Raw genomic sequence first — 24,253 nt, forward strand, 5'->3', positions numbered from 1 at the left:
GGAACTCACTTTGTAGACCAGGCTGGCCTCGAACTCAGAAATCCGCCTGCCTCTGCCTCCCGAGTGCTGGGATTAAAGGCGTGTGCCACCACGCCCGGTGACTTTCACTTTTCTTAAGTTGGATTTTCTTCCACTCCTTAGTCTTCCCTTTTACAGCACACACCAAATAGAAACCACATTGCAACTACAAATTCCCATAGGTACCTAGTAAGAAGCGGCAGTGACTGACTACCCAGTGACAGCAATCCCAGGGGGAATAGTTACTATACTCAGGACCCTGTCTGCATGGACCATGAGACTAGAGTTCTAAAGGCTGTATCAGAACTGCCTCTCACTCTCTGCAGCCAGTGAGACACCAGCCCAAGGGCACTTAGGAAAGCTTTTGGAGAGGTGGTGACTGTTGCTGAGCCCTGGAATGCACACCCCTTGAATGAAGCTTTTATAGTGGGCTACCTGTGTGGATGGTGCCACCCCTCCTCCCTAACTGGATCTCTGCTACCTTTGGAGTCATCTCCAAAAAGAAATGAGAAAGCACAGAATCACTCTGAGCCTTTGATTCCCTCACCGAAGGCCACGTGGCCCAGAGTGAGGGGTTCAGGGCTCTGGGAGCCTGGCAGATGGTCAAGAAAGAACAAAATAGAAGTCTAAGGAAAACTACGAACAGTCCTAAAATGGGGCCTCCCCGTGAAAACACAAGTCCTGGCTCCCACTAGCCAACATTCTAGCGGACTCGACCGCTGGGCCTGTCACTGTCCTCTGTAACGGAGCAGCTGATGGTGTAGAGAAAGTGTGGGTGTACTAGGGAGAGAGATGCTTCCCAGAGCCACAGAGCAGCAGTCCTGTCCTATGTCCACCCCTCACAGTGGAAGGAAAGAGAGATGTGGGGACAAGATTGACACCCCTCGGGGAGTGAAGACCTAAAAGATTGGGTCGTGATTTGATTTTTATCCTAGGCGCCAGAGTTCGTCCAAGTCAGATGCTTGGCATCAAGATGCAGAATTCACAAGGTCAGCCTCAGAGCAGTTCTGTGGGTGTGAGAGAGCCCTACACAACACCAGTCCTTGGGCCATTTCTTCCTCTCCACGTCATTTCAACAAAACAGAACACACTTTATAGCACCAGTACTGTGCGAAGAGCGGGTTTCTCTGGGAACCCAGCAGTGCCACCTCCACTGTCTTACCAAGATTCTAGATGAAACACCACCTGGTACTCAAGGGTTCTGAGAAGTGCCACCTCCACTAACTGGAATAACAGGAAAAGCTATGCTTCAGGCATAAACAGTCCACAGGGGTCTCTGTACTTAGGTCAAGCACTGTGTTTATTTCTGCAAGTATTTCTCAAGCACCACATCAGAGGAAAGGATAGGAGTTCACAGTGTCCTGCCCTGGGCCCCGATCATTGTGGCAGCACTGGCAGGTCTTCCTGCCATCTCAGCTCCTGGCACCTCTTCAGGAAAAATATTATCATGGCCTGTGATTACAGACTTGCCCATTCCCTTTCCTTATCCACCCTCCATCCCACCCTTTCTTTTGTCTCTTATTACATACTATCTATTCATTTCCCGGGGGAGGTACTCCTTTGTGTCTTGGTGATAGGTACACTTTATGAGTTTCACTTTGTGTACACCTGCCGAGGCTAAAGGTTTGACTCAGTCTGTCTTTGCTGATCTACTCCTCAGGAGCAGGGCTGGCACCTGCCCCACTCAGCTCAGAGCCTGCCGCTATCATGTGTTGGGCATCCCACTTAGCTCTTTGCTTTCATCAGTGAGAACTTAAGGCTATGATTGTTGGGGCCTCTATATCTCAGCTCTGTTCCTTGGTCTGTGTCTGCATGGAGTAGAAAGGGCTGCCCTCACATGCACAGACTTGGCAGAGAATGGCAATGAGTTGCTCTGGTGAAAGCTGCTCCTTTTCTACTTCTGCCTCATCTGTCAGAGGTGCTGCCATTGACTCCAGGGCCATCCTCCTCACTGCTAGGTGCCTGACAGCCCTTGTTTCTAATAGAGACAGAGTAGGCCTTGAGCCACAGCGAGTTCAGTCACCAGTTATTGGCTAGAATGGGAGAACACTGCCCTATATGGTTTTCATAGTTACTGTTAGTTTTCACACCAGGTTGATGGCCTATTCACAAATAGCAATAGCAAATAAATGTTTTGTATAATAGTGTGTGTGTGTATTCATGTGAGTTTAGAAGTGTGTGTGCATGTATGTGTGTATTCGTATGGGCTTAGGGTGTGTGTGTGTACATGTGTGTATTCATGTGGGTTTAGGGGTGCGTGTGTGTTCATGTGAGTTCATTAGGTATGTGTGCATGTGCATGTGTTTGGAGGCTAGAAGCAAACCTTGGGTGTTCCATAGTTCCCATCCCCCTTGCCTTTTGTGACAAGGTCTCTCACTGGCCTAGAGCTCACTGATTGGGCTAAGCTGTCTGGCCAGTGAGCCAGGATCTTCTCAGTGCTAGAATTACAGTATGTACCACATACTGTACATGGCATCTGGGGGTTGAACTCGGGCCCTGATACTTGTGCAGCAAGCATTTACCAGCAGAGGCATCTCCCCACCCTCAGAAAATGTATATTGTGATATATCTATGCACGTTCAGTATACACAGAACCCAGACAGAAGCTAAACCAAGGCAGTAGCCATGCCAGATATCACTGAAAAGGAACATGGTGGCGGAGGCTGCGGACCCCATCTCCAAAGAGCCTTTATCCTCCCGCTGAGCAGCTTTACCTAGGGCCATTTTTCTTCTTTCTCCATTTCAGGCATGGATCCTGAAAAACTAAAAAGAATTCAGCTCCCAGTGCCAAGTGAGGCTGAGAAAACCACCTACAACCATCTGCTGGCTGAGAGGCTCATCAGGATCATGAACAATGCTGCCCAGCCAGGTACCCCTGTCTTGGGGTATGCGAGGGAACAGATAGATTCCTAGCCAGGCACATAAGCCGTAGGTTCTAGATCTTCTCTTTTTGAGAAGCTGGAAAACTCTCAGCCTTTCCTTTCCCCTAGGCACCAACATCTGCCTTCTGTTGCGGGCGGGCGGGCCTCGGTCTCTGGAGCTGTGTGCACCCTCAGTGTAATCACACCTCTCTTCTCCCTCTACACCAGCCTTTCTTTTCTTTCATCATGGCTGGGACCCTCCTTTCTGGGGAGTCTGAGGCCATACTGTGGGGATGAACTAGGCTGAGAATCTGAGTGAATCAACAGGTTTGAAGGTCGGGTGAGGATACACACTTTTTTTTTTTTGAGGAAACACTCTTGTGCCCATTGTCTCCAGTGTTTTGGCCCAGCACCCATCTGTAGCCAGCCACTGAGGCAGTGATAGCAGTGGGGATGAAGTTGTGGGCCCAGGCTTTCCCAGCTAGAGTAAGGACTATTTTTACTCCAGGAGCTATGTGACTATGACTAGAGACATTTTGAGCTGAGTGACTAAAAATGTTCCTGGTCTAGTGCTAAAGCACCTCAGGTTGCCCAGGACCTCTACAGCTCAGAGTTATCTGGCTTGGAATGTCAACAGTTGCGTGGTAGCATTGAGGGAACTGTGCTGTGGTCAAGGATAGGGTCAGCTCTGGCTGGAACTTGTGAAGGCAGGAACTTGGTGGTCAGCAGAGGGAGTGGAACTGCTCTAGAGAGGCACATAACCTCCAAGTGGAGAGGGAGGGGAGGTCTGGAGTGGATGGATTGGCCTGCAGGAATGAGCAGAGACCAATTTTCCCTGGGTTTTTATCATGCTAAACAAGACCTGCTTTGCGCGTTTATAGCTTTGGCATTTGTAAGCACAAAATTTTCTCCTCTGTTTCAACCTTGGAACATAAGTGCCAATATTGGGCTGTTGTCTGGGGTGTGTCCCTGGAGTGTCCCTGCTTGGGCCTTAGAACTCAGGGACAAAGCCCAAAGACTCTCTGCTCCCTTATTCTCCTACTACTCTTCCACCTTTCCTTAGAAATAAAGTGCAAAGGGCTGGAGAGATGGCACAGTGGTTAAGAGCACTGACTGCTCTTCCAAAGGTCCTGAGTTCAATTCCAGTAACCACATGGTGGCTCACAACCATCTGTAATGGGATCTGATGCCCTCTTCTGGTGTGTCTGAAGACAGTGACAGTGTACTCGCATACATTAACTAAATAAATAATAAAAAAAAGGGGGGGGGAAGGAAAGAAGGAAGGAAGAAAGGAAGGAAGGAAGGAAGGAAGGAAGGAAGGAAGGAAGGAAGGAAGGAAGGAAGGAAGGACAGACAGACAAGATCCATGGGACAGTTTGCTTAGTAGTAGTTGGCCATAGGTTAGGCAATGGGTATCTTCGCTAGGAAGAAAGAGTTGGCTTCCAGTAGCAAGCAGTTACCTTTCCAATCCAGAAAGACCCAAAAGCATTATTAAGCCAGTGTCCCCCCACCCCCACTACCCTAACAGATTTCATAAGTCAGCCATTGTGTTTGTGTTTGCTTAACAGTTTCTGCTTATATAGTTTTAGCTAGTCTGTGTTGGCTTTCTGTTAACTGTGACCAAATTGTGATAAGCCTCATTCTGTACTAGCCAGCACCCAGGCCTGGAGCTGGTGCTGTATAAACCCCAGGAGGAAATCTCTACAGACACCCAGTGTGCTCAGCCCCGTGGGGAGGAGAGTTTGGAGCCCCTTTCTGGACACCTTCCAAAGACTGGTGATGTCAGCAAGGGGGGCGGTGGCTAGTGCTAGCTGTCAGGCCTGCTCATTCAGGTCCCAGAGTTGTTCTTGTTCTTCTGCCATACTGTAGAACTGAGCCTCGCTGGCTCTGCTAGGCCCCTTTGCTGTTGTCTCCTGATCAGGAACAAGGGTGGGAACACCTAGGGCTCAGGAGCATAGGTGCTGAATAAAAAATGAAGAGAAGAATCTGACAACTCCTGAGAGTGTCCTGTAGAGATAAGGGAGATAACTGGGAAGTAGGCAGAGGGGAGAGGCCAGGCTGGGCGTGGCCAGCAGACTGAAGTGGACCATGAGAGTTGAGAGCAAGTGAGGTGGCCTGGCCAAGAGACTAGTGTAGCCAGAATGGCTGAGGTATGTAGGCTGGGAAAGGGGAAATGGAACACAGCCCTGAGAGGGAAAAGTTTAGGGTAGTGGGTGAGATAAGAAGTGCTGAGTGACCCTTGTCCTGAGTTTCAGACTTAGCAGGTGACAGGGCCCAATTCTAAGTCACATGACCCACAGTGGGTCTTACAGAACATGCTGTTCTATACCCTCACCTGGAAGAGGAAAACTATGCTGAACAGGCACAGCTGCAGCACAGCCTCCCGACTTCTCACGCCTTCCCTTGCTCACACCCGACAAAGGGACTCATAACTTACTGGGAAGGGGATTGATATGAAATGGTTCCTACCCCCACTCCCATCCCCCATCCCCAAAGTGAGAGGCCTTGGATGATAGGCCACCAGGTGGTGGTTAACCTCAAAGAAGGAAAACAAGAACCTTGTGTTTGGGGTGTACACTGGGCTTTGTGGGTACTTTGCTGATTCTGCTGTGCTCTGCAGATGGCAGGATCCGGTTGGCTACACTGGAGCTGAGCTGTCTGCTCCTGAAGCAGCAAGTACTGACCAGCTCTGGCTGCGTCATCAAGGATGTGCACCTGGCCTGTTTGGAGGTGAGGCCATACCTTGCCCTGCCCTTCCTGTACTGTACCCTCAGCTACGGAGATCAGCCATGAGGCTCCTGGCACTGCCTGGTCTGGACATCCCTAGCTTAGCTCAGAGAAGCTAGACCTGAGATACCTGGGACCCCACCCCCATCCGACCCAAGGTCCTGCTGAAGCCCACTTGTCTGGAGGTGCCTCCCTCCATCCGGACCACTGGAAGATTCCCAGTTTCTTGCATTGTAGTGGCTTATTTTGGAGTAATCTGCTTCTGGGTTAGCCCTGGGAGCTTTCATGTTCCTTTTGTGTGACAAAAGCTTTTATACGTGTAGAAACATATATCTAGGGCTGGTGAGATGGCTCAGCAGGTAAGAGCACCCGACTGCTCTTCCAAAGGTGCAGAGTTCAAATCCCAGCAACCACATGGTGGCTCACAACCATCCTTAACAAGATCTGACTCCCTCTTCTGGAGTGTCTGAAGACGGCTACAGTGTTCTTACATATAATAAATAAATAAATCTTTAAAAAAAAAAAAAAAAAAAGAAACATATATCTACCTACCTACCTACACATGGAGGCTCAGCATATTATATTATTTCTCATTATTTTGTTCCCTGTCTGCAGAGGTGAAAAAGAACAACTGAGAGTTAATCCTTGGGTGTATCTGTTCTGATCTACAACCCCCCCCCACACACACACACACTAGTGAAAGAATTTTGTGTTTTATTAAGGAGGAGACATTATAGCTGTATTCTGTAACTGACTCCCCTGTTTAACTGAGTCACCCATTGTTTCCCCTCAGATCTGCTTCTCTCACACCTTCCTTCTTCTTCAACAGGGTGCAAGAGAAGAGAGTGTCCACCTTGTACGTCATTTCTATAAGGTACTTGGCAGCACAGGCGGACAGTAGCATGAGATATCTCTCATGGAGTGGGGTGGTGGAGTCTAGTCTTGTAGGCAATGATGTGGGGCAGATATATATGCACAGGTTTATATATGTGTATTCTATGGTGTGCATGTAGAGGTTAGAGGAGAAATTTGAGGAGCTGGTATACTCCTTCCATTGTGGAATATGGGGATCAAACTTGGGTCATCAGGGTTGCACCAAAAGTGAGCTTATCTGCTGAGCCATTTTGTTGGCCCTTGGAGTACCTTCTCACACTTGTGAATGTTGGGCAGTAGCACTTAATCCCACAATCTCTTATAAGAACATTAAAAGTTCTGAGGACTTACTATTAGTTTATGGCAAATTGTTTATCAGTAACTCATAAATTTACTGTAATTTACAAGATGTATGTGGATGACAAAGTCAAGCTCATAAGTTATATCTCCTATTACATAGAAAACAACTATGAATCACCCATGATTTTATCAATTACATATTGTTAGTATCTATAAGTATGCATACTAAGAAAACTCATGGCAGCATCTGAAGTACCATCTTGAGTTTAGTGAGATGACCTTTAGGATCTGAAGGATTTAGAGACAATTATCTTCAGATTCTTGCTTTAAGAGATCCACTTATACCAGTGTCATACAGCTCTGACCATAAGGCATGTCTTTGTATAATTGGGCTGCTCTGAGAAAGTGCCATCAGCAGTCATTCCAGACATTGAGAAGGTTCTTTTGGCTTTATAACCTGCCCGGATGAGGATGTAACATATGCTGGAAGTTGTTTCATTTGTGTGAGCGTCATGGTAGATAGCCTCTGGAAATGGAAGAGGTAACACAACAGGGCTTTTCCAAATGAATGTCCATGGTCATGGTGGGAGGGGAGAGAGGAGATATTTGGAGGGGGGTTAGTTAAGTAGGAATGGGCATTGCTCTAGAGTCTTGAGAGTGATGGAAAGTGGACGGAAATGTGTGTAAAGAATGCCAAGTAGCCTCTCTTTTCCTAGAGAAGTTGGTGAGTAGATGAAGGCAGATGTGGGGTCTGCTGAGGTCACTCTCTTACCCCACGACTTCACATGGTGGATGAGTGGCTCAGAAGTCCAGCCATGCTGGAGTCATCCTAGTGATCTCCTCCTGTGATCTCTACAGGTCCTCCCAGTCCTGGCTCCCCTGAACAAGGCTCACATGGTTCCTGCTGGGCTAGGAGGTGGTGGCACAGCCTCTGTGTCCCACTGCCCTTGCTTACACTGCTGGCGCTTGGTACTCAGCCTGCCACCATTGTTGGTTTTAATTGAGCTACGCCCTGTAATCTAAAACTCTACCTTGCCAGGACCAGATGACCTGATCTAACTGCAGTTGTAGACGTGCCCAGACAAAGGGGCAGCACTGTGGGCCACCACTCACTGGCGAGGAAATCCCATGTACCCTTCAGAGAACTGCACTTGAACTTTAAGCAAAAGCATGCCCCCTCTGGTCAGCCCAGAAGAAAGAAGAAACCCCGGGGCTGCTCAGTGCTCTTTGGACCTCTCTCTTCCCCATAGAACTTCTAGAAATCTGTCTGTCCCTTGAACACTCTGATGTTGTAAACACAGAAAAGCACAGAGCAGCCATTTCCCAGAAGCTGCCCCTTGGTCCGGAACAGAAGGAAAACTGCGTTTGCATTTTATTCCCAGCCCAGGGAGACAGGGTGGTTCTTACTCAGTTCATGATGCAGGACAGAGGCAGCACTGACTTCTCCCAAGCCCTAACTGTGAGGCAGGCTCTGAGACTGCATTTTCTGTGCATCATTTTGCCTTCACAGTGAGTGGCTTGAGAGACATGGGCTCCAGCCTATTCTTTTCTGGCACACAATACCTTTTGCCATCCCATTCTTACAGTGAATCAGGTGGTACTGGATTTTGCCCAAGGTGGAGTCCTATGTAGTCATTGTCCTTAGCAACCAAATGCAAAACTTTCCTCAAAAACAAGTGAAGCTAGCCATATAAACTTAGTGCTAGTACTAGCGGTTGTGCCTCCCCACCCAAGCATGAGCCTCACATGTTCAACATGATGACTTAATAGCATTTCCTACTTTCCCAACCACTCTGGAGAAGTAAGTGATGTTAAGCACTGAAATATTAACCTTGTCTATGTTTTAATTGTATATTATGTATTACCTTCTTTTGTTGTTGTGCTCTAATTATCTGATATGACTGAAGAAATGCCAGCTTTCAACCGGAGGAGGCTGCTGAGTAGCACAGTTTATATTTAGCCTTTTATCTGTACATGTGTGCTCACATTCACATGTGTGTTTTAGTTTCTGGGATTTACAAGAACTTGCAATGAAAAGCAGACGGCCTTCGAAGCCAAGCACAGCCTTTGTAATGCTGTGTTTATGGGGGTGGGATAAGCTTCTCTTTACTCCCTTTCTATCTTTGCAGGGAGAAGAGATTTTCTTGGACATGTTTGAAGATGAGTACAGGAGCATGACTGTAAGTACAAAGCCAGTACATACAGAGGCTGGCGCTTAAAAACACACAGAGGCTGGCACATACCTTCATGCCTGCAAAATTTGCAGAGGGCTCTGTCTCATTTGGGGCTTTCTGGTCAAGTGGCAAAGACCGTTAGTGAGGTAAATGTGATTGCCACCGCCACTAAAATATCAGGGTGTATTTATCCGTACGCCCCCAAAGTGTCTGCCTTTATTGCTTCTTTTTTTTTTTTTTTTTTAAAGATGTATTTATTTATTATATGTAAGAACACTGTAGTTGTCTTCAGACACTCCAGAAGAGGGCATCAGATCTTGTTATGGATGGTTGTGAGCCGCCATGTGGTTGCTGGGATTTGAACTCCGGACCTTCGGAAGAGCAGTCGGGTGCTCTTACCCACTGAGCCATCTCACCAGCCCCTTTATTGCTTCTTAACTGTGTGCCCTCGGGCAGGTTACTTACATTCTGAGCCTGGCTGTTTGTCATCTGTGCAGTGGGGCCCATACCTCTTGAGTTGCCCCAAGCAGATATAAAATACTCAACAGCAGGCCTCATGCTGTGCCAATATTTCTACTTCTCCCCTTTCTTGCTCCCTGGGGTTTTTTGTTTGTTTGTTTTTTGTTTTTTGTTTTTTTCGAGACAGGGTTTCTCTGTGGAGCCCTGGCTATCCTGGAACTCACTCTGTAGACCAGGCTGGCCTCGCTTGAACTCTGAAATCCACCTGCCTCTGCCTCCCAAGTGCTGGGATTAAATGCATGCACCACCACTGCCCAGCAGACATTTTGGTTTTTTTTTAATCCAAGACAGGATTTTTTTTTAAACAAAGCTCTGTGGCTGGGCATAGCCATGAGCACGTCATCCTAGCTATTTAGGATGCTGAGGCAGGAAGATGAGTTAAACCCAAGAAGTCAAAACTAGCCTGGGCAATATGGGGGTGTCTGTCCTGGAGGGCGGGTGTTGTTTTAATTCAGAAGTACTTATGAATCGTCATTTCATAAAAGGATACAGGAAAAGAGAGTGCGGTCACAGTTTTACTCCAGTGATTATGGCCTGTCCTGAACAATGTTTAGCATTCTCCAGAAATATGAAAGGGATGTACCCTGGGCCCTGCGACTGACATGAGTCCTCAGCTGGTCCTTAGGAGATGAGCTCTTGCCAGTCGAGGTGGGATAGGCCTCACTTAGTGCTGCTCCATTGTTGCATTAGGTGGTGGCATTGTGTCTGTGAGGTGGTCAGAGTCAACTGCGTATCATTAAACACAGGGATCCTTTATTGGGGACTGACTGCTTTTGAGGGTGAAGGCCTGTTGTATATATTGAGTCTGACACACAACACAGTCTCATCTTAAAGAAAGTAAGATAGTTTATTTTAGAACCAAATATAAGTGACCATGTCCAGTACTCAGATTACCGTATACATGTTTTGTTAAGGAACTTGTCTCATAGAGTCACAGAACAAAATAGAATCATAAATCTAGACGCTTTTCAAACCCATCAATAGGAACATCAGGTGACAGGTTATAACAAAGTGAAGGAGGTCTCTATTGTAGGTCTCAGGTGCTGTCTATGACAGTCAGAATACCACATTCCAAAAAGCTTCACCAGTAGTCACAGGAGGCGTGCTCAGACAGAGGTGAGCAAGGAACTGCTATCCAGGAAGCTACAGATAGAGGACGGAGTTTGGCTCCAAGCCCGCAACATGCCAGTCCTCTATAACCAAGATGCCCTCGCCAATCTGCTTTGTAGAATCGTCACCATTAAAATTGCTCTTTTTCTCTCTTGCTCTTCCCTTCCCCATTCCCTTCCCCACCCCTCCCCACGTGCTCATAGCCATGGCGGGCCTCTACTTCTCTTCTCTCTCCCTTTCTCTGCCTTTCTCTGCCTCTACTACCCTCTTAACTCCCCTCCCCATTCCCTGAATAAACTCTATTCTATACTAAAAAAAAAAAAAAAAAACAAGAATTGCTTTTTTTTTCTCCCTGGGAACCTCAGTCCAGAGTCTTTACCTATGGAAGAACGGAGGAACTGTTGCCATTGTCTTCTTTATCCAGCTAAGGGAAAACAGGAGCCAGAGAGGCTGAGGAGTGTCCCTGAGTCTGTCCAGCCTGCTCATGTCAGAGCTGGGCCTCCATGGAGAGTGGTCCTCTGTGCTGCTTCTCTAGAGCAGTAAGCACAGGCGCAGTGCCCCTGCGGTCCCTGCCTCTCCCTGGAGCAGAGGATGGACTGGAGATGACAGCTCTCTATTTTGTTTGTCTCTCAGCCCCCAAGTAGCACTCAATAAATAGATGACAAGTGATCTTTTTCATGGACATAACTCACCAAAGCATGAAGTGGTGGGGACATTTATAATGAACATAAGTGTTTAAGGTGTCAGAAAGAGAAAAGCAGACAGCATGGCTAAGTGGCTCCCTGGCTTCCATACCCGTCTCCAGGGCTCTGGCAGCCGAGCCCTCACCTCATCTTTGTCACTGCCCCCCTGAAGCATCCATGGATCGCTTTTAAGGTCATACCTTCTTTTCACGTGTGGGTTGCTGTGTCTGTGCCTCCACCTTACTGACCCACACAGCCCCAGCCACGCCTAGGAGGACATGGTACTTCCCCCTTCACACCATCAGTTACAGTGAAGCACTGCACAGGTTTTCCACTTCTCCTCTATCTAGTGCGGAGTCCCCTCCCAGAGTGTGCTCCTCCATAGTAGCATTTTCAGCTTGGAAATGTTAACTCTACAGGTGGTTTATGATTTCAAAAAGCTGGGGCTCCCAAGCCCCTGAAGTGTCTGCCTTTATTGCTTCCTAACCATGTGCCCTTGGGCAGGTTACTTTTAATCTGAGCCTGGCTGTTTGTCATCTCTGCAGTGGGGACCTCTGAGTTGCTCCAGCCAGATGAGAAATACCCAGCAGCTAGCCTCACACAAGACCCATAAGCCAAAAGTGTGTTCCCCTGCCCTCATCCCACCCCACAGGAAGCTTCCTGGGGTTTTCTTCTTTTACTCCAGTTGTTTATGGCATTCTGCTGGACAATGCTTGACATTCTCCAGAAATACTAAGGCGACATGCCTGCAACTACAGTCAGCCCTCAGCTGCCCCTGGGATACTGGCTTCTAAGCTAACTTAAGTGAGGCTGGCCTGGGTGCCACTCAAGCTGGTCACATATTCCTTAGCGACTCAGGTTTATTGCTAAAGGGATGACAGACCCTGAGGCTCACTGCTATCCCCACCCTCGTGGAGTGGGAACATGGCTCTGCCACCCTGCTCTGGGATACAGGGATTTTGAGAAATGACTCAAGCTCCGGGAGAACGGTGTTTAGCATGTCCCACAGAAGGAGGCAGCCAGCAGCACTAGGTGGTCTTGGGGCCCTCTGACCTACGTGAAGGGGAAAGCCACACACACAACTTGGAGAATGAAAAGGGCCTGCCACTCATCTGGCACACGAGAAATAAAACCCCCGTCTAACCCAGAGCTGGCTCATTTGTGGCCCAAGTACAGGAGGGCCTTTGCTGAGGCTTCCTGTGCTGTCTCTCCTAGATAAAGCCCATGAATGTGGAGTATCTCATGATGGATGCTTCCATTCTCCTGCCCCCAACGGGCACTCCACTGACTGGCATTGACTTTGTGAAGAGGCTGCCATGTGGTGATGTGGAGAAGACAAGGCGGGTGAGTAAGTGCTTTCTGGCCTCTCCTGGGCCACAGGGAAAGGGTCTCTAGATCAGTTAAAGCCACCAATAGGTGTCTAGTCACCTGGGAAGAATAGCTTCACGCATGTACCTACTACCATGCATGGCTTTCTTCCCAAAGCCTGTTGCCCTTGGAAATTGGAGATTGAGATTCTGTGGCAACTGGCACCTCTGTGGGCTGCTGTCAGACTACCTGTACGAGGACAGAGTGCAGTCAAAACCCTGGGTGGAGGCCAAGCCAAGCTTCTTTGAAGCAAGGGAACACAGAGCCTAGAACAGCCAGTGTGGGGAGGAGGATGTGAACCCCAGGCACACGGGCAAGCTGTCCGATAGTGAGGGGATGGTGCCGGCTGAGGCCGGAGAGCGTGCGTACAGAGCCTTGTTCTTAGAAACAGCAGAGGTGATCCCCTTATCAGCACTTTGTTCTGAGGCGGCCACTCTAGGAAGCAGCCTCGCTCAGGCTCTTCACAGTATTTTATCTCCTGCGTAAGATCTGGGTTTCTTTCTTAGAAAGCAGCACTGCCTTTTCCTAGAAAATCATTCCCTGGAGATGTGGCTGGGAGTGGATAATTTAGAGGCACTCATGATCGCTCCCAGGCTGACGACATCGTCCTTGGTCTGCTTGTGGTTCGGGGGTCTCACTTTAAGATTTCAAGAAGCAAGTGACATAAAGTTGTGTGTGCCTCAGACAAGACCTTCTGTGACCTCCCCTGCCCTGCTGGCACTTTTAACCATGTGCTCAGGGGCTACAGAGGAAGTGGAGACTTTGTATCTTCAAGCAACACACATTCTCAGCCCCCTGAGCAAACCACAGACTCCTGCAAGTTGTCCTCTGACCTCCATGTGTGCACACAACATAAATACTTTTTTAAAGATCAAAATACCAAAAGTGGCCCTGACTCATGCCAGCCCATAAGGGACATCCATGTTGAAATCAAAGTCATCACAGTTTGGGAGTCCAAGCAGAACTTGGATTTGAGTTATCTCTGCTCAGGTAGGGGCAGTTGGAAGGAGTGGCTGAGAAAGAATGCCGAGTTCCTTAGTCAGGCCTACAGAGGTTATAGCTGTGTGATCTTGGAAGCATTGTTTAAGTCCCTGAGCCTAAAGTTCTTCCTGTGCCCCCTCAGCTTTTGCCCACACTAGCTGGCAGGATGGCTGTGAAGGTTCTGGCCGATAGTAAACACTGGAAGAGTGTTGGTGGTAAATGAGTGCAGTGTTATCAGTGTCTTAAGATGAGCGAGAGAGGTTCCACTCGAGGACTCACTAAGCTTAGTGCAGAGGAGAGCCAGCAGGGGGCGATGGCAAATGGTAAAGTCTGAACTGAAGTATTAGCTATCTGGGAAGCCATTGGCCAACGGGTCCCTGTGCTAGGGTGTTGTGTTTGGTACTAGAGATGAGGCCAGAGCACGCACATGCTCAGCACGTGCTCACCCTCTTCTAAGTTTTGATTGAGACGTGTCTTATTAAGTAGCCCAGGCTGCCTTCTACCTCAGCCTCCCAGATACCTGGAATTACAGATTTGTGTCCCCACATTCCGATTCCATGTTCCCTGTAGACACAGCAGGTTTTTATGTTTGTCACTATTGGCCTTGAGGAAATGGGATGGCTGTGTGTTACACATTAAAGAAAACTCAGTCATATCTCAGAATTTTTAAAGGAAGGAAAATTTTCTTCCATATTTCAACTCTTAGAGACATTTGCTTCTCCTCCCATCTTTGTCTACACACTCGGCCCCTTATGATGGCACAGGGATCTTTGCCATGGTGTCACTTGCGTCTTCCTTTCTTCATTGGATTAGGAGGTTTCCTGTTGTAAGAGCGGTTTTTGCAGCTCTGGATAAGCTTCCCAGTTCTTACATGCTACCAGTGACATCACCCCAGCCTACAGTGGAGGGGAGTTTGTTTGTTTGTTTGTTTTGTAGACAAGGTCTCTTGAAACCCAGGCTAGTCTTAAACTCACTATACAGCCAAGGATAACTTTGAATTCCTGATCCTCCTTCCTCTACAGCCCAAGGGCAGGGAACACAGCCTGTGCCACTATGCCTGTCTGATGGTTTTCCAAGTGATTGGTCAGAGTTTAGGGTACCTCCACTGTAATTCACTCTTTTTCAGCTGAGCCATGAGAGCTACTTCATGAACACAGTGTTGTCTTTCTTTTGAATTATTTCTTTAGGACATGTTCCCAGAAGCAGGATTTCTGGTTCAAAGGGTATGGATTTTTTTTTTTTTTTTTTTTTTTTTTTTTTAATCTCTAACATCACCACCTAGCTTTCTCTCTGGGCCAGGCCCACATCCAACTGCTCCAACCCTGTTTTCAGGATGACTTACTTTCACAGCTGTTTCCACATCCTTGCGGGCTTCTAACCTGAATGACTGTCACCTAAATACAACAGCGTGCAAATATGGCAAGGAAGCTGGCAGAAGTGACTTGAGCACTTGGTCCAGGGCCACCTGTGCCATGGAAAACCCACACTCACCGTGTACCCCTCCCCAGAGCTGGGCAGATACTAGGGACTCCTGCTCTCACTCAGCCCCAGGTGGAGCTGAGATGCGTCAGCCTCCAGATCTTCTCTTCTAAAGCTGCTGTACGGGCTGGGTTTCTAGATGCTAAATGTGACTGGGGTTTGCTTCCAGATTCGTAGACACTAAGAAATGGAAGTTTCTTCATATTAGACCTCGGTCAACTGTCTTCCCTTTTGAAATTTGATCTCCTGGGTTCCAAGATTTGAAACAGTCATCATTTCTTATTACTTTTGGCTATGACGTTAAAACTTTGTATCTTGATTTAGCAAAGAAAAGAAGAGTGCTTGATAAAACCTTGGGTCCCAAGCCCTGACTCCTTTGGAGGCCAAGGACTGTGATCAGAAGAACACAGGCTTTGGAGATGCATGGGCAGCCAGCCTAACAGCCCTGGGCTTCCATCTCTCTGCTTGTCAGATGGGAACCACATAGGGTAATTAGGAGGTCCAACTGGCAGGCAGCTGGGCACAGTGGTGCACACCTTTATTCCCAGCGCTCAGTGGGGCATGGGGGTGTGCAGAAACAGTCGAATCTCTATGAGTTTTAGGCCAGCCTGGTCTACTGAATGAGTTCTAGGACAGCCAAGGCTACAGGCTACACGGGGAATCCCTGGAAAGAATGGAGGTGAGGGGAAGCCCTACACAGTGCTCAATGGCCATGAGTGGTGAGAGGGAGCTGTTAATATCTCTAGGGTGGTGGCATGAAGTGGCCATGGGGTGAGATAGCATGCATGCCAGCCCCTCCAGCTGCCCTGTGGGACTCACCTCTTTCTGTTCTTAGACATGGGCTTCTTTTGTATATGGCTTTCCCTTGAGAGTTGGTATTTTAAATGGTATTATATATGGTTTATATTCTATTTTATAGTTTAAATGACTATTTTTATTTGTATTCCTGGAAATATCTTCCATTCACCATTTGCAGAGTAAAAGCAGATGTTTTACCAAAAGGCCTACATTAAGAGCCAAATTCTGAATTCATAGTTTCCTTGGAAAGCCTCAGTCTTCCAAGGGATAGGCTGCAGAAAGCAGCGTGTGTTTCTGTTTTCTCATCCCAGCTGTGCCCCTGCTGGGGGTCTTTGCCATCAGAACCCTGAAAGCAATGGGCTTGACATGACAACATGGGCAGACTGGGACATGCATGCAGTCGGCTCTTTTCTTTCCTTCTCCTCATCCCTGAAGTTGTAACTACTTACTTAAGAGCTCTGGCTGCCATATAATCCTGTGAGACCTACTCCCCACTTCACATCTTATTGCTGTCTTCTTTGGACTGGCACAGGGATTGCATTTCCTGGTATACAAGGCTGTGTCAATGTGTGCCTGATATTACAGAGGCTTGGCTCAGCCCCTTAGCAGCAGAATGGGCCAAGCTCACTCTGCCCTGTCAGCACCTCTCAGCATTCTTGCTCCTGTAGTCTTAAATTTATAGGATAGAACCCCTGAACCCCAGCACACAGTAAGTGCTTACTAAATAGGAACTCTTGATTTGGTTGGTTGGTTGGTTGGTTGGTTGGTTGGTTGGTTGGTTGGTTGGTTTTATTTAATAGAACCACTCCTCTGTTTCTTCCAGTTGGTACAGGCTCTATGAAGTCTAGACTTTAAAATCTGCTAAGGACATTCAGGTTGGGTCCTCATGCCTCCCCACCATTACTTCAGGAAAGCTGACTTTGTCCTATAGTCCCTGTGTATTCAAATGAGGCCAGGGCTGGGGAGTACTTTCAGAGTCTCTTCATGAGATCCTCCAAGGCAAGATCAGGGCTTTGTTAGCTAATCAGAGATACTCATTGCCTGAGCCACTCAGATGCAATGACCCTCCAGCCCTTTGAAGTCAAGAATTTGTTCCCTCTTGTTTCTTGAAAGGTCTTTACTAGATAAAGGGTTTCTCCCCTTCATGTAAGCTAGGACTGTCACCATCTTTGCCACAAACTGGAAATTCACCTGTGTAAAGTCACAGTCATTTGTCCTGACATTCCTTTCTGTTAGTAGTAGTAGCTATCGAGGACCTGGATGGCCACCCCTTATGGCAGCCTGTGCTGACTGTGCCCTCTAGCCTTGTCTCAGGACTGCGGCATAACCAGAGAGCTCAGGATTACTGTGCCTTGTTCACCATAGTGGGATTGGGGGGCAGTGCTGACCTTGCTGACCTCTCGAACTGTGTTCCCTGACATCAGAGAGAGACCGGAGGGTGCCCTTACCTGTGGCTGGCCTTGTGCTTCTGGCCTTTCTGTTGGTGGCACGCTTGTTTCTGGAGCTTGAGGGCTGCTTTTGCACAGATACTCCTGGCAGCTGGTATCTCTGGCCTGTTCTCTGTTTTCAGGACATGCCTGGTTGTCACACTGGATGCTGACCTTTTTCGTGGGTCAGGGGTGCTTGTGCTGACAAGCTGTGTCTGCCCCTGAGATGAGCTGGGAGGGCCTGAGGGGCTCACATTGGCCAAGTATCGGCTCACCTGTCTGTCACATTCCTCCTAAAGCCCAGGCCTAAGAGGCAGGAGATGAGAGTTGGACTCTCATTGAGTCTAGCCAGACCTAAAGCCTACATGCATGCTACTGTCCTGTCTTAGGCTCACATTTACTGGATAGGACTGGCACACAAGCTAGGGGTTACTGTCTCCCAGCCCCACTAGCTCAGTTGGAGTGGCAAAGAAGTTGTAGCCCCTCCTGAAGTGCTGACTCAGCCAGCACTCCTCACTTTCCTGGCTATTTGCTGGCTGTGGACTAGACAAGCTAGCAGTCAGGAAATGTGAGTCAAAGGTCATATGACCCTTGAGGACAGGTCCTGGCAAATGGCAGGTGCCCAGTGAAGTGACCCAGGCTTCAACCTGTTGGGGACGGAAGCAGGCTCTCCCCTAAAATATCTTACTATGACATCTCCAGGCTATGGTGCTTCAAGGCTGGCCTGTTCTGTCCCTCTTCTTCCTTTCCATTGATCCAAGAGTCACCATGCAATGCCTTCATGTAGGGCACCTCTCCAAAACACCCTTAAAACTCCACTCTCCTCTGCTCTCTGCTCTATCCAGGCCATCCGGGTATTCTTCATGCTGCGTTCCCTGTCACTGCAGCTGCGAGGGGAACCTGAGACCCAGTTGCCACTGACTCGGGAGGAGGACCTGATCAAAACAGATGATGTCTTGGATCTGAGTGAGTTGGCCATCCTGTCTTGCAGTAGTGGGCCAGGGGATACAGTCTCTGCTCTGTCATTTGACCCGCTGTGCTATGGGAGTGTGTGCAGCATGCAGTCTGCACTGCCACTGACCCAGGACCGAGCAGAAGGGCAGTGCTGGGTAGCAGAAGGTCTGGTGAGAGTGGGCCTCACTGACATGAGAACAGCACTGGCCTTTCTGGTGTTGTGGATTAAAGAGTTTCTGTCTGAGTCCAGTGGAAAAAAGATTCTCTTTTTTTTTTTTTTTTTTTAAAGATTTATTTATTTATTATATGTAAGTACACTGTAGCTGTCTTCAGACACTCCAGAAGAGGGAGTCAGATCTTGTTAAGGATGGTTGTAAGCCACCATGTGGTTGCTGGGATTTGAACTCTACACCTTTGGAAGAGCAGTCAGGTGCTCTTACCCACTGAGCCATCTCACCAGCCCGAAAAAAAGATTCTCTTGATGCCAAAAGGAAGCCTGTAAAAAATATGTTATCAAAATGACAAGACATAACAAACCCAGAAGCAAATCACCAGTGTTTAGATAAGAATGAAAATCAGAAAAGCCTATGCTCAGCCTGTAACCGTGAACTGTGTATTGACCATTGTCTTAGAGAGGGTTTCCACTGCTGTGATAAAAACTCAGAACCAAAACCAGCTTAGGTTTATTTAGCTTACACTTCCACATCACAGTCTGTCCTGAGAAGAAGGCAGGAAGGCAGGCCCTGAAGCCATTGAAGAATGCTGTTTATGTCTTATTTCTTCCTCATGGCTTGCTCAGCCTTGTTTTAGAACAGCCCAGGACCACCCGACACAGCACCACCCACAGTGAGCTTGGCTCCCAATTCAGCCGTTAATCAGAGAATACCCAACAGGCATGACCACAGGCCCATCTTTTGAGGGCATTTTCTCAATTAAGGTTCCCTCGTCTCAAAAGACTGTAGCCTGTGTCAAGTTGGAAAAAAAAAAAACAGACAAAACAAATGATGAGGGCACCATCATCCATTGCGTCAAAATTCCCTCGAAACATAAGACAAAATAAAATATTTTTATTTTATTTTATTTTTGAGACAGGGTAGGTATCGCTGAATAGGCCAGGTTGGCCTTGAACTTGAGATTGCTCTGCCTCACTTGCAAAGTGCTGGGATCACAAGCATGTGTCTCCATGGCAAGTTAATCATTGAGATTTAAAAGAGACTATGGTGTTTCCAGAGCCCTTCTCATACTTGTATGGCTTTCTCTTCCCTCCATTTACCATGGTGCACATATATACTGAAGGACACAGGTTTTCTGTATGTTAGAACATTCTGGTGCATTAGGAATCTGTTTTTAAAAGATCTGTTTTTGCTGTTTTTAATTATGTGTATATGTGCAGGTAGGAGATGGGGGTTGAGGGTGATGAATGCCAGTGTCCTGGAGACCAGAGGCATCGGATCCCCTGGAGTTACAGCCATGAGCCACCATGTGGGTGCTAGGACTAGAGCTCGGTCTCTGTAAGAGCAGCAAGCCCACTAACTGCCAGCATTCTCTCCAGCTCTGCATCAGGGCTCTTTTAAGAAACGGAAAAGCCGCTGAGCAGTGGTGGTGCACGCCTTTAATCCCAGCACGTGGGAGGCAGAGGCAGGTGGATTTCTGAGTTCAAGGCCAACCTGGTCTACAGAGTGAGTTCCAGGACAGCCAGGGCTACACAGAGAAACCCTGTCTTGAAAAATAAAAATAAAAAATTAAATAATAATAATAATAATAATAAAAGAAACAGAAAAGCCAAAGCAGCCTGCCCGTGGGAAAAGAAAGGGCTAGCTGGTGATAAGGGGAGGGCCAAGAGTAATGTCATCTTCAGATAAGGCTGAGTCTGGATGTCGCATCAGTGAGTGGAAAGCTGCCCTTTGCTATCTCTTGACTCTGCTTCCCTGTCTCCCCATCTAGTAGAAGGATGGCCGCCATCAGCCCCAGCTAAGTAGCCCTGACAGAAAGAACTATAAAAATCCAGAGTGGGCTTTCAGTAGCCCAGATTGGACAATGGAGCTTTTCCTCAAACCATGCAATTGTCAGAGGACGATCGGGAACCTTTGCCAAGGACACAGGGTTAGCTTTGGACCCTAAGTGTGAGGAGGGAGACCCAAGAGGATAATCTCAAAGGAGGGGTGCAGGCAAGGCACAGACGCAGCAGGGACTGCTCTGTGTTGGGTGTGTAGACCATCCTTCTGAGGCATGATCTATATATAATCAATTCTACCAGCCTTCAGCCAGGAAATTCTGACAAAACTTCATCTGTGTAACCAGCTCGCATAACAACCATTGAGTGCTAGCTTTCAAGCCAGCTCTGCCCTACTTTTTCTCCTCCACCACAGCCTCTGTTTTTCTCTCTATAAAATGGGTGTTGTTGCGATGAGGTAGTGGCACACACCTTTAATCCCAGCACAGCAGCACTCTTTTAATCCCAGGCAGGGGCAGGCAGATCTCTGTGAGTTCAGGTCACTCTGATCTACAGATTGAGCTCTAAGACAGCCTGGGCTACCTAAAGAAACCCCCGCCGCCGACCACCCCCAACACCATCTCAAAAAAAAAAAAAAAAAAAGGTGTAATTGTAGTTGCAGGTAGAGGACTCTGCATACAAGGCTCCAGCCTCCATCCTTACTAATACAGGAGGAAAAGGCAGAAAGGTGGCCACTCTTGTTTAGTGACTGGGTGAATGGTGGCATGAAAGCCACAGTCACACACCTAACCTGTGCAGCTAGTGGCTCAGCACACCAGAGAATCCTATCTCCTGCACAGCTCCAGGTTGCCCAGTGCGGGTCCCTCACAGAGGGACTAAGATGCCGAAGAGCCCCTCACTGACTCCTGTTCCTCTGCTGGCATTTCTCGTGTTTGTGTTAGAGAAAGAAAGAAATTATGACCCTCTTTGCCTGTTTCCTTTGACCCTTCACCCTGAAAAACAGCTGTAGTGATTTCTGTAAGGCTAGAATTGATGGAGTTGGCCAAAGAGAATCAGGACCAGGCTTTCTCTGATTTGATCCATGCAGAGAGGGAGACAGCTCCCTTCAATTTTACATCCGTGAAATGGAATTAAATTTTATGCTGGGAATTCACATTCCTTCTCTCCTTCCCCTAGGAAGGGCCCTGCTGAAATAAAGGTTAAAAGTATTTCACTTATCAATTTTAATTGATTAGTTGCTAGTTGAGATCACTTAACTGAGCCTTATGGTAGTTGGCCATTAAGAAAGTAATGGCTGGCTGGCTTTATCCAGCCTGATTGCAAATTATGTCTTTTGCTAAAGAGCATGATGTTCAGAAAACTTGGAGCAGTAGGGATTTTAAAACCTGGTGCTACCATGTTGTTAGCTGCTGCTGCTGCTGCTGCTGCTGTTGGTTTGGTTGATTGTTTAAAATTATTTTTGGTGATTGTAATGTTGGAGAAGATCATCACACTTCAAGTACACAGATTTCTATAAAGCTGACCCTGGAATGGGTGGGTGATGCCTGAGTGATTGGAAGCCTCATATCTTTCTGTCTTCATGCCAAGCTCAGAAACTGATCTGAAAAAGAGAGGTTTGGGATTGGTGCACTTTAATCTCCCATGATAAGGTCTGGTAGGCTTAAAGAAATGCTGACTTTACACACAGCAGGAAACATGACATAACAAATATTTGTTGACCTCATTGTACTGATAAGAAACACAGCCTTAGACAAGAGTCTGCTGACCAGTACTGGGTCTTTGGTCCTGCATGGCAGAGCTCACTTTAAGATGCTTTCCCTGCCGTGCAGCAAAGGTGTGTTCTCATTCTGGGTCTGCTGTGATTGAGCCTGCCTTTGTTCTTCTGAAAAGGAGGACTGCATAGGGCAGAGCTCATGAGTTGTTTGCTGTGTCTGCTGAATGAAGGAGGGAGAAGAGCAGAGGAGGAAAGAGAATTTCATTCAGGGAATAGCATTCTGGCTCAATGACCTCTAGGCCTCAGCCTCACCATTAGTACTAAGTCTGTGTCGTCTGCCTAAGCCTTTCCTTTTGCAGTGCGCCTGCACCCAGCACACATTAATAGTCATGGCTTTTTCAACAAAGAAAGAATCAAAGTATTCTTGTTGGTTGAACGAATAGCCACTGTTTTGCAAATCCCAAGACTCTAGGGTACAAGTTGCTGTTTGGAGTTAGAGGTGGAACTGTGTTCCTCTGATCTCAGCTTGCCCTACTAATGTCACAGGCAGCCTGTGGTAGAGCCAGAAGCCAACTGTGACCTACAACCACAGTAGTATTTGCAGTGCACCAACTTACATTCTCACTTTTTTGCTTATGTGAGACAGGGTCTCCAAGTGTCCTGGAATCCACCTTGTAATCACGGCTGGCCTTCGAACTCCAGGCAGTTCCTATGTCTCAGATTCTTAGGTGCTAGGATGATAGGTTTGATCCACCATACCCAGTGTATTCTGACTTTTAAATTCATCCATGAAGTCCACTCAGTGAAAATCTGGTTAGTGAAGACCCGCTCATCTTTTCAGGTGTTTATTGAGTACATACTATATGTCAGGCACAGTACTAGAAGCTGAAGTCTAACTGTGTCACAGTAGGACATGCTCAGAACAATGCTGGCACAATGACAGTGGCGGGGGGGGGGGAGCTCCCAGACATGCCAGTGGCACAGGCGTCCTAGCTAGCTCACATTCAGGGTCAGTGTTTTGTGAGTGACTGGCAGAGTTATAGATTGACTCTGGGGGTCTAACTTAGGACAGTCCACATGGCAGGGACTGGTATCTGGTCGCTCAGCCACGCCCTGCAGCAGGTGAGATCCACAGTGAGGAAGCCCAGAGAGACATGTGGCAATTAAGACACCACCTCAGCCCTCCATAGCGACTGAGGTTCTGTACAGGGTTCCATAGACTTCACAGTGAAGGGCATCAGGAGCCCGGAGCCTGTTCTGTGGGACTTGGGTTGTACAGAACTGAGGGTGCTCAGTCCATGGGAATTTCCACCTTCACCTGGTGGAGCCCTGTGGCAGCTTGTTAGAGCCTTAAGAGACAGGCCTGAGCATGCAGACCTCAGCTTGGAGTGCAAGGCTCCTGAGGTGAAGCTATGCTCCCCAGTCTGGGGGCTGGAAAGTATCCTCCTACAGACGCTAGGATTCCATGATCCAAGGCAGCATTGCAACAAAACAGTACAAGGCTGAGCTTCTGAGGACAGGGCGGCAAGGCTTGTGTTGGGGAGGGGGAGGGTCTGAGGGGGGCTCTTTTTTTTTTTCTTCAAGACAGGGTTTCTCTGTGTAGTCCTGGCTATCCTGGAACTCACTCTATAGACCAGGCTGGCCTCAAACTCAGAAATCCGCCTGCCTCTGCCTCCCAAGTGCTGGGATTAAAGGCGTGCACCACCACTGCCCAGAAGACATTTTGTTTTTTTAATCCAAGAGGATTTTTTTTTTTTAAACAAAGCATTGTAGCTGGGCATAGCCATGTGCACGTCATCCTAGCTATTTAGGATGCTGAGGCAGGAAGATGGGTTAAACCCACGAAGTCAAAACTAGCCTGGGCTATGGGGAGTGTCTGTCCTGGGGGATGGGTGTTATTTGTTTTAATTCAGAAGTACTTATGAATTGTAATTTCATAAAAGGAAAAGAGTGTGCGGTCACAGAAAAAGGGAATATCTAGGAAACACCCATCTGCTGTGCCTTACCAGCCATGTGGACACGAAGCAGGCTCTCCATGCTCCCAGTCTCAGGAGGAGGTAACTGCCCACCACAGTATCACAGAACACAAGTTAGATAGTTGCTATGCCAGGTGCTTTGAGAGCAGGTACCAGCTGCTCTGGCTAGAGGCTGCACGTGGATGTGGGCACAGCAAAGGGCCCAGCGGCCGTAGAGAGAGACTGGAGAGGAAGCCTCGAAGGCCCTGTGGGCAGAGCGAGAGTAGAGTTTCTCCTCTGGTAAAGGTTTTATAAAGCTGGCTGACTTGATTGTGTCTCAGAAGGCCTCTCTGGCCTC

The 24,253-nt window shown here is 47.9% G+C and overlaps 1 protein-coding gene across 5 annotated transcripts in view; it reads left to right on the plus strand.

Moving 5' to 3' along the window:
* Clec16a (C-type lectin domain containing 16A) overlaps positions 1 to 24,253 on the plus strand; it is a 192,380-nt gene that overhangs the window by 73,142 nt on the left and 94,985 nt on the right. For all 5 annotated transcript variants that reach the window (XM_021209467.2, XM_029544291.1, XM_029544290.1 and 2 more), the window contains 6 exons: positions 2,765 to 2,887; positions 5,500 to 5,609; positions 6,436 to 6,480; positions 8,909 to 8,959; positions 12,481 to 12,609; positions 18,164 to 18,284. In XM_021209467.2, coding sequence (XP_021065126.1) covers positions 2,765 to 2,887; positions 5,500 to 5,609; positions 6,436 to 6,480; positions 8,909 to 8,959; positions 12,481 to 12,609; positions 18,164 to 18,284 — 579 coding nt within the window. The remainder of the gene's footprint in view (positions 1 to 2,764; positions 2,888 to 5,499; positions 5,610 to 6,435; positions 6,481 to 8,908; positions 8,960 to 12,480; positions 12,610 to 18,163; positions 18,285 to 24,253) is intronic.

Source organism: Mus pahari, chromosome 12 (assembly GCF_900095145.1).
Source record: "Mus pahari chromosome 12, PAHARI_EIJ_v1.1, whole genome shotgun sequence".
NCBI lineage: Eukaryota > Metazoa > Chordata > Mammalia > Rodentia > Muridae > Mus > Mus pahari.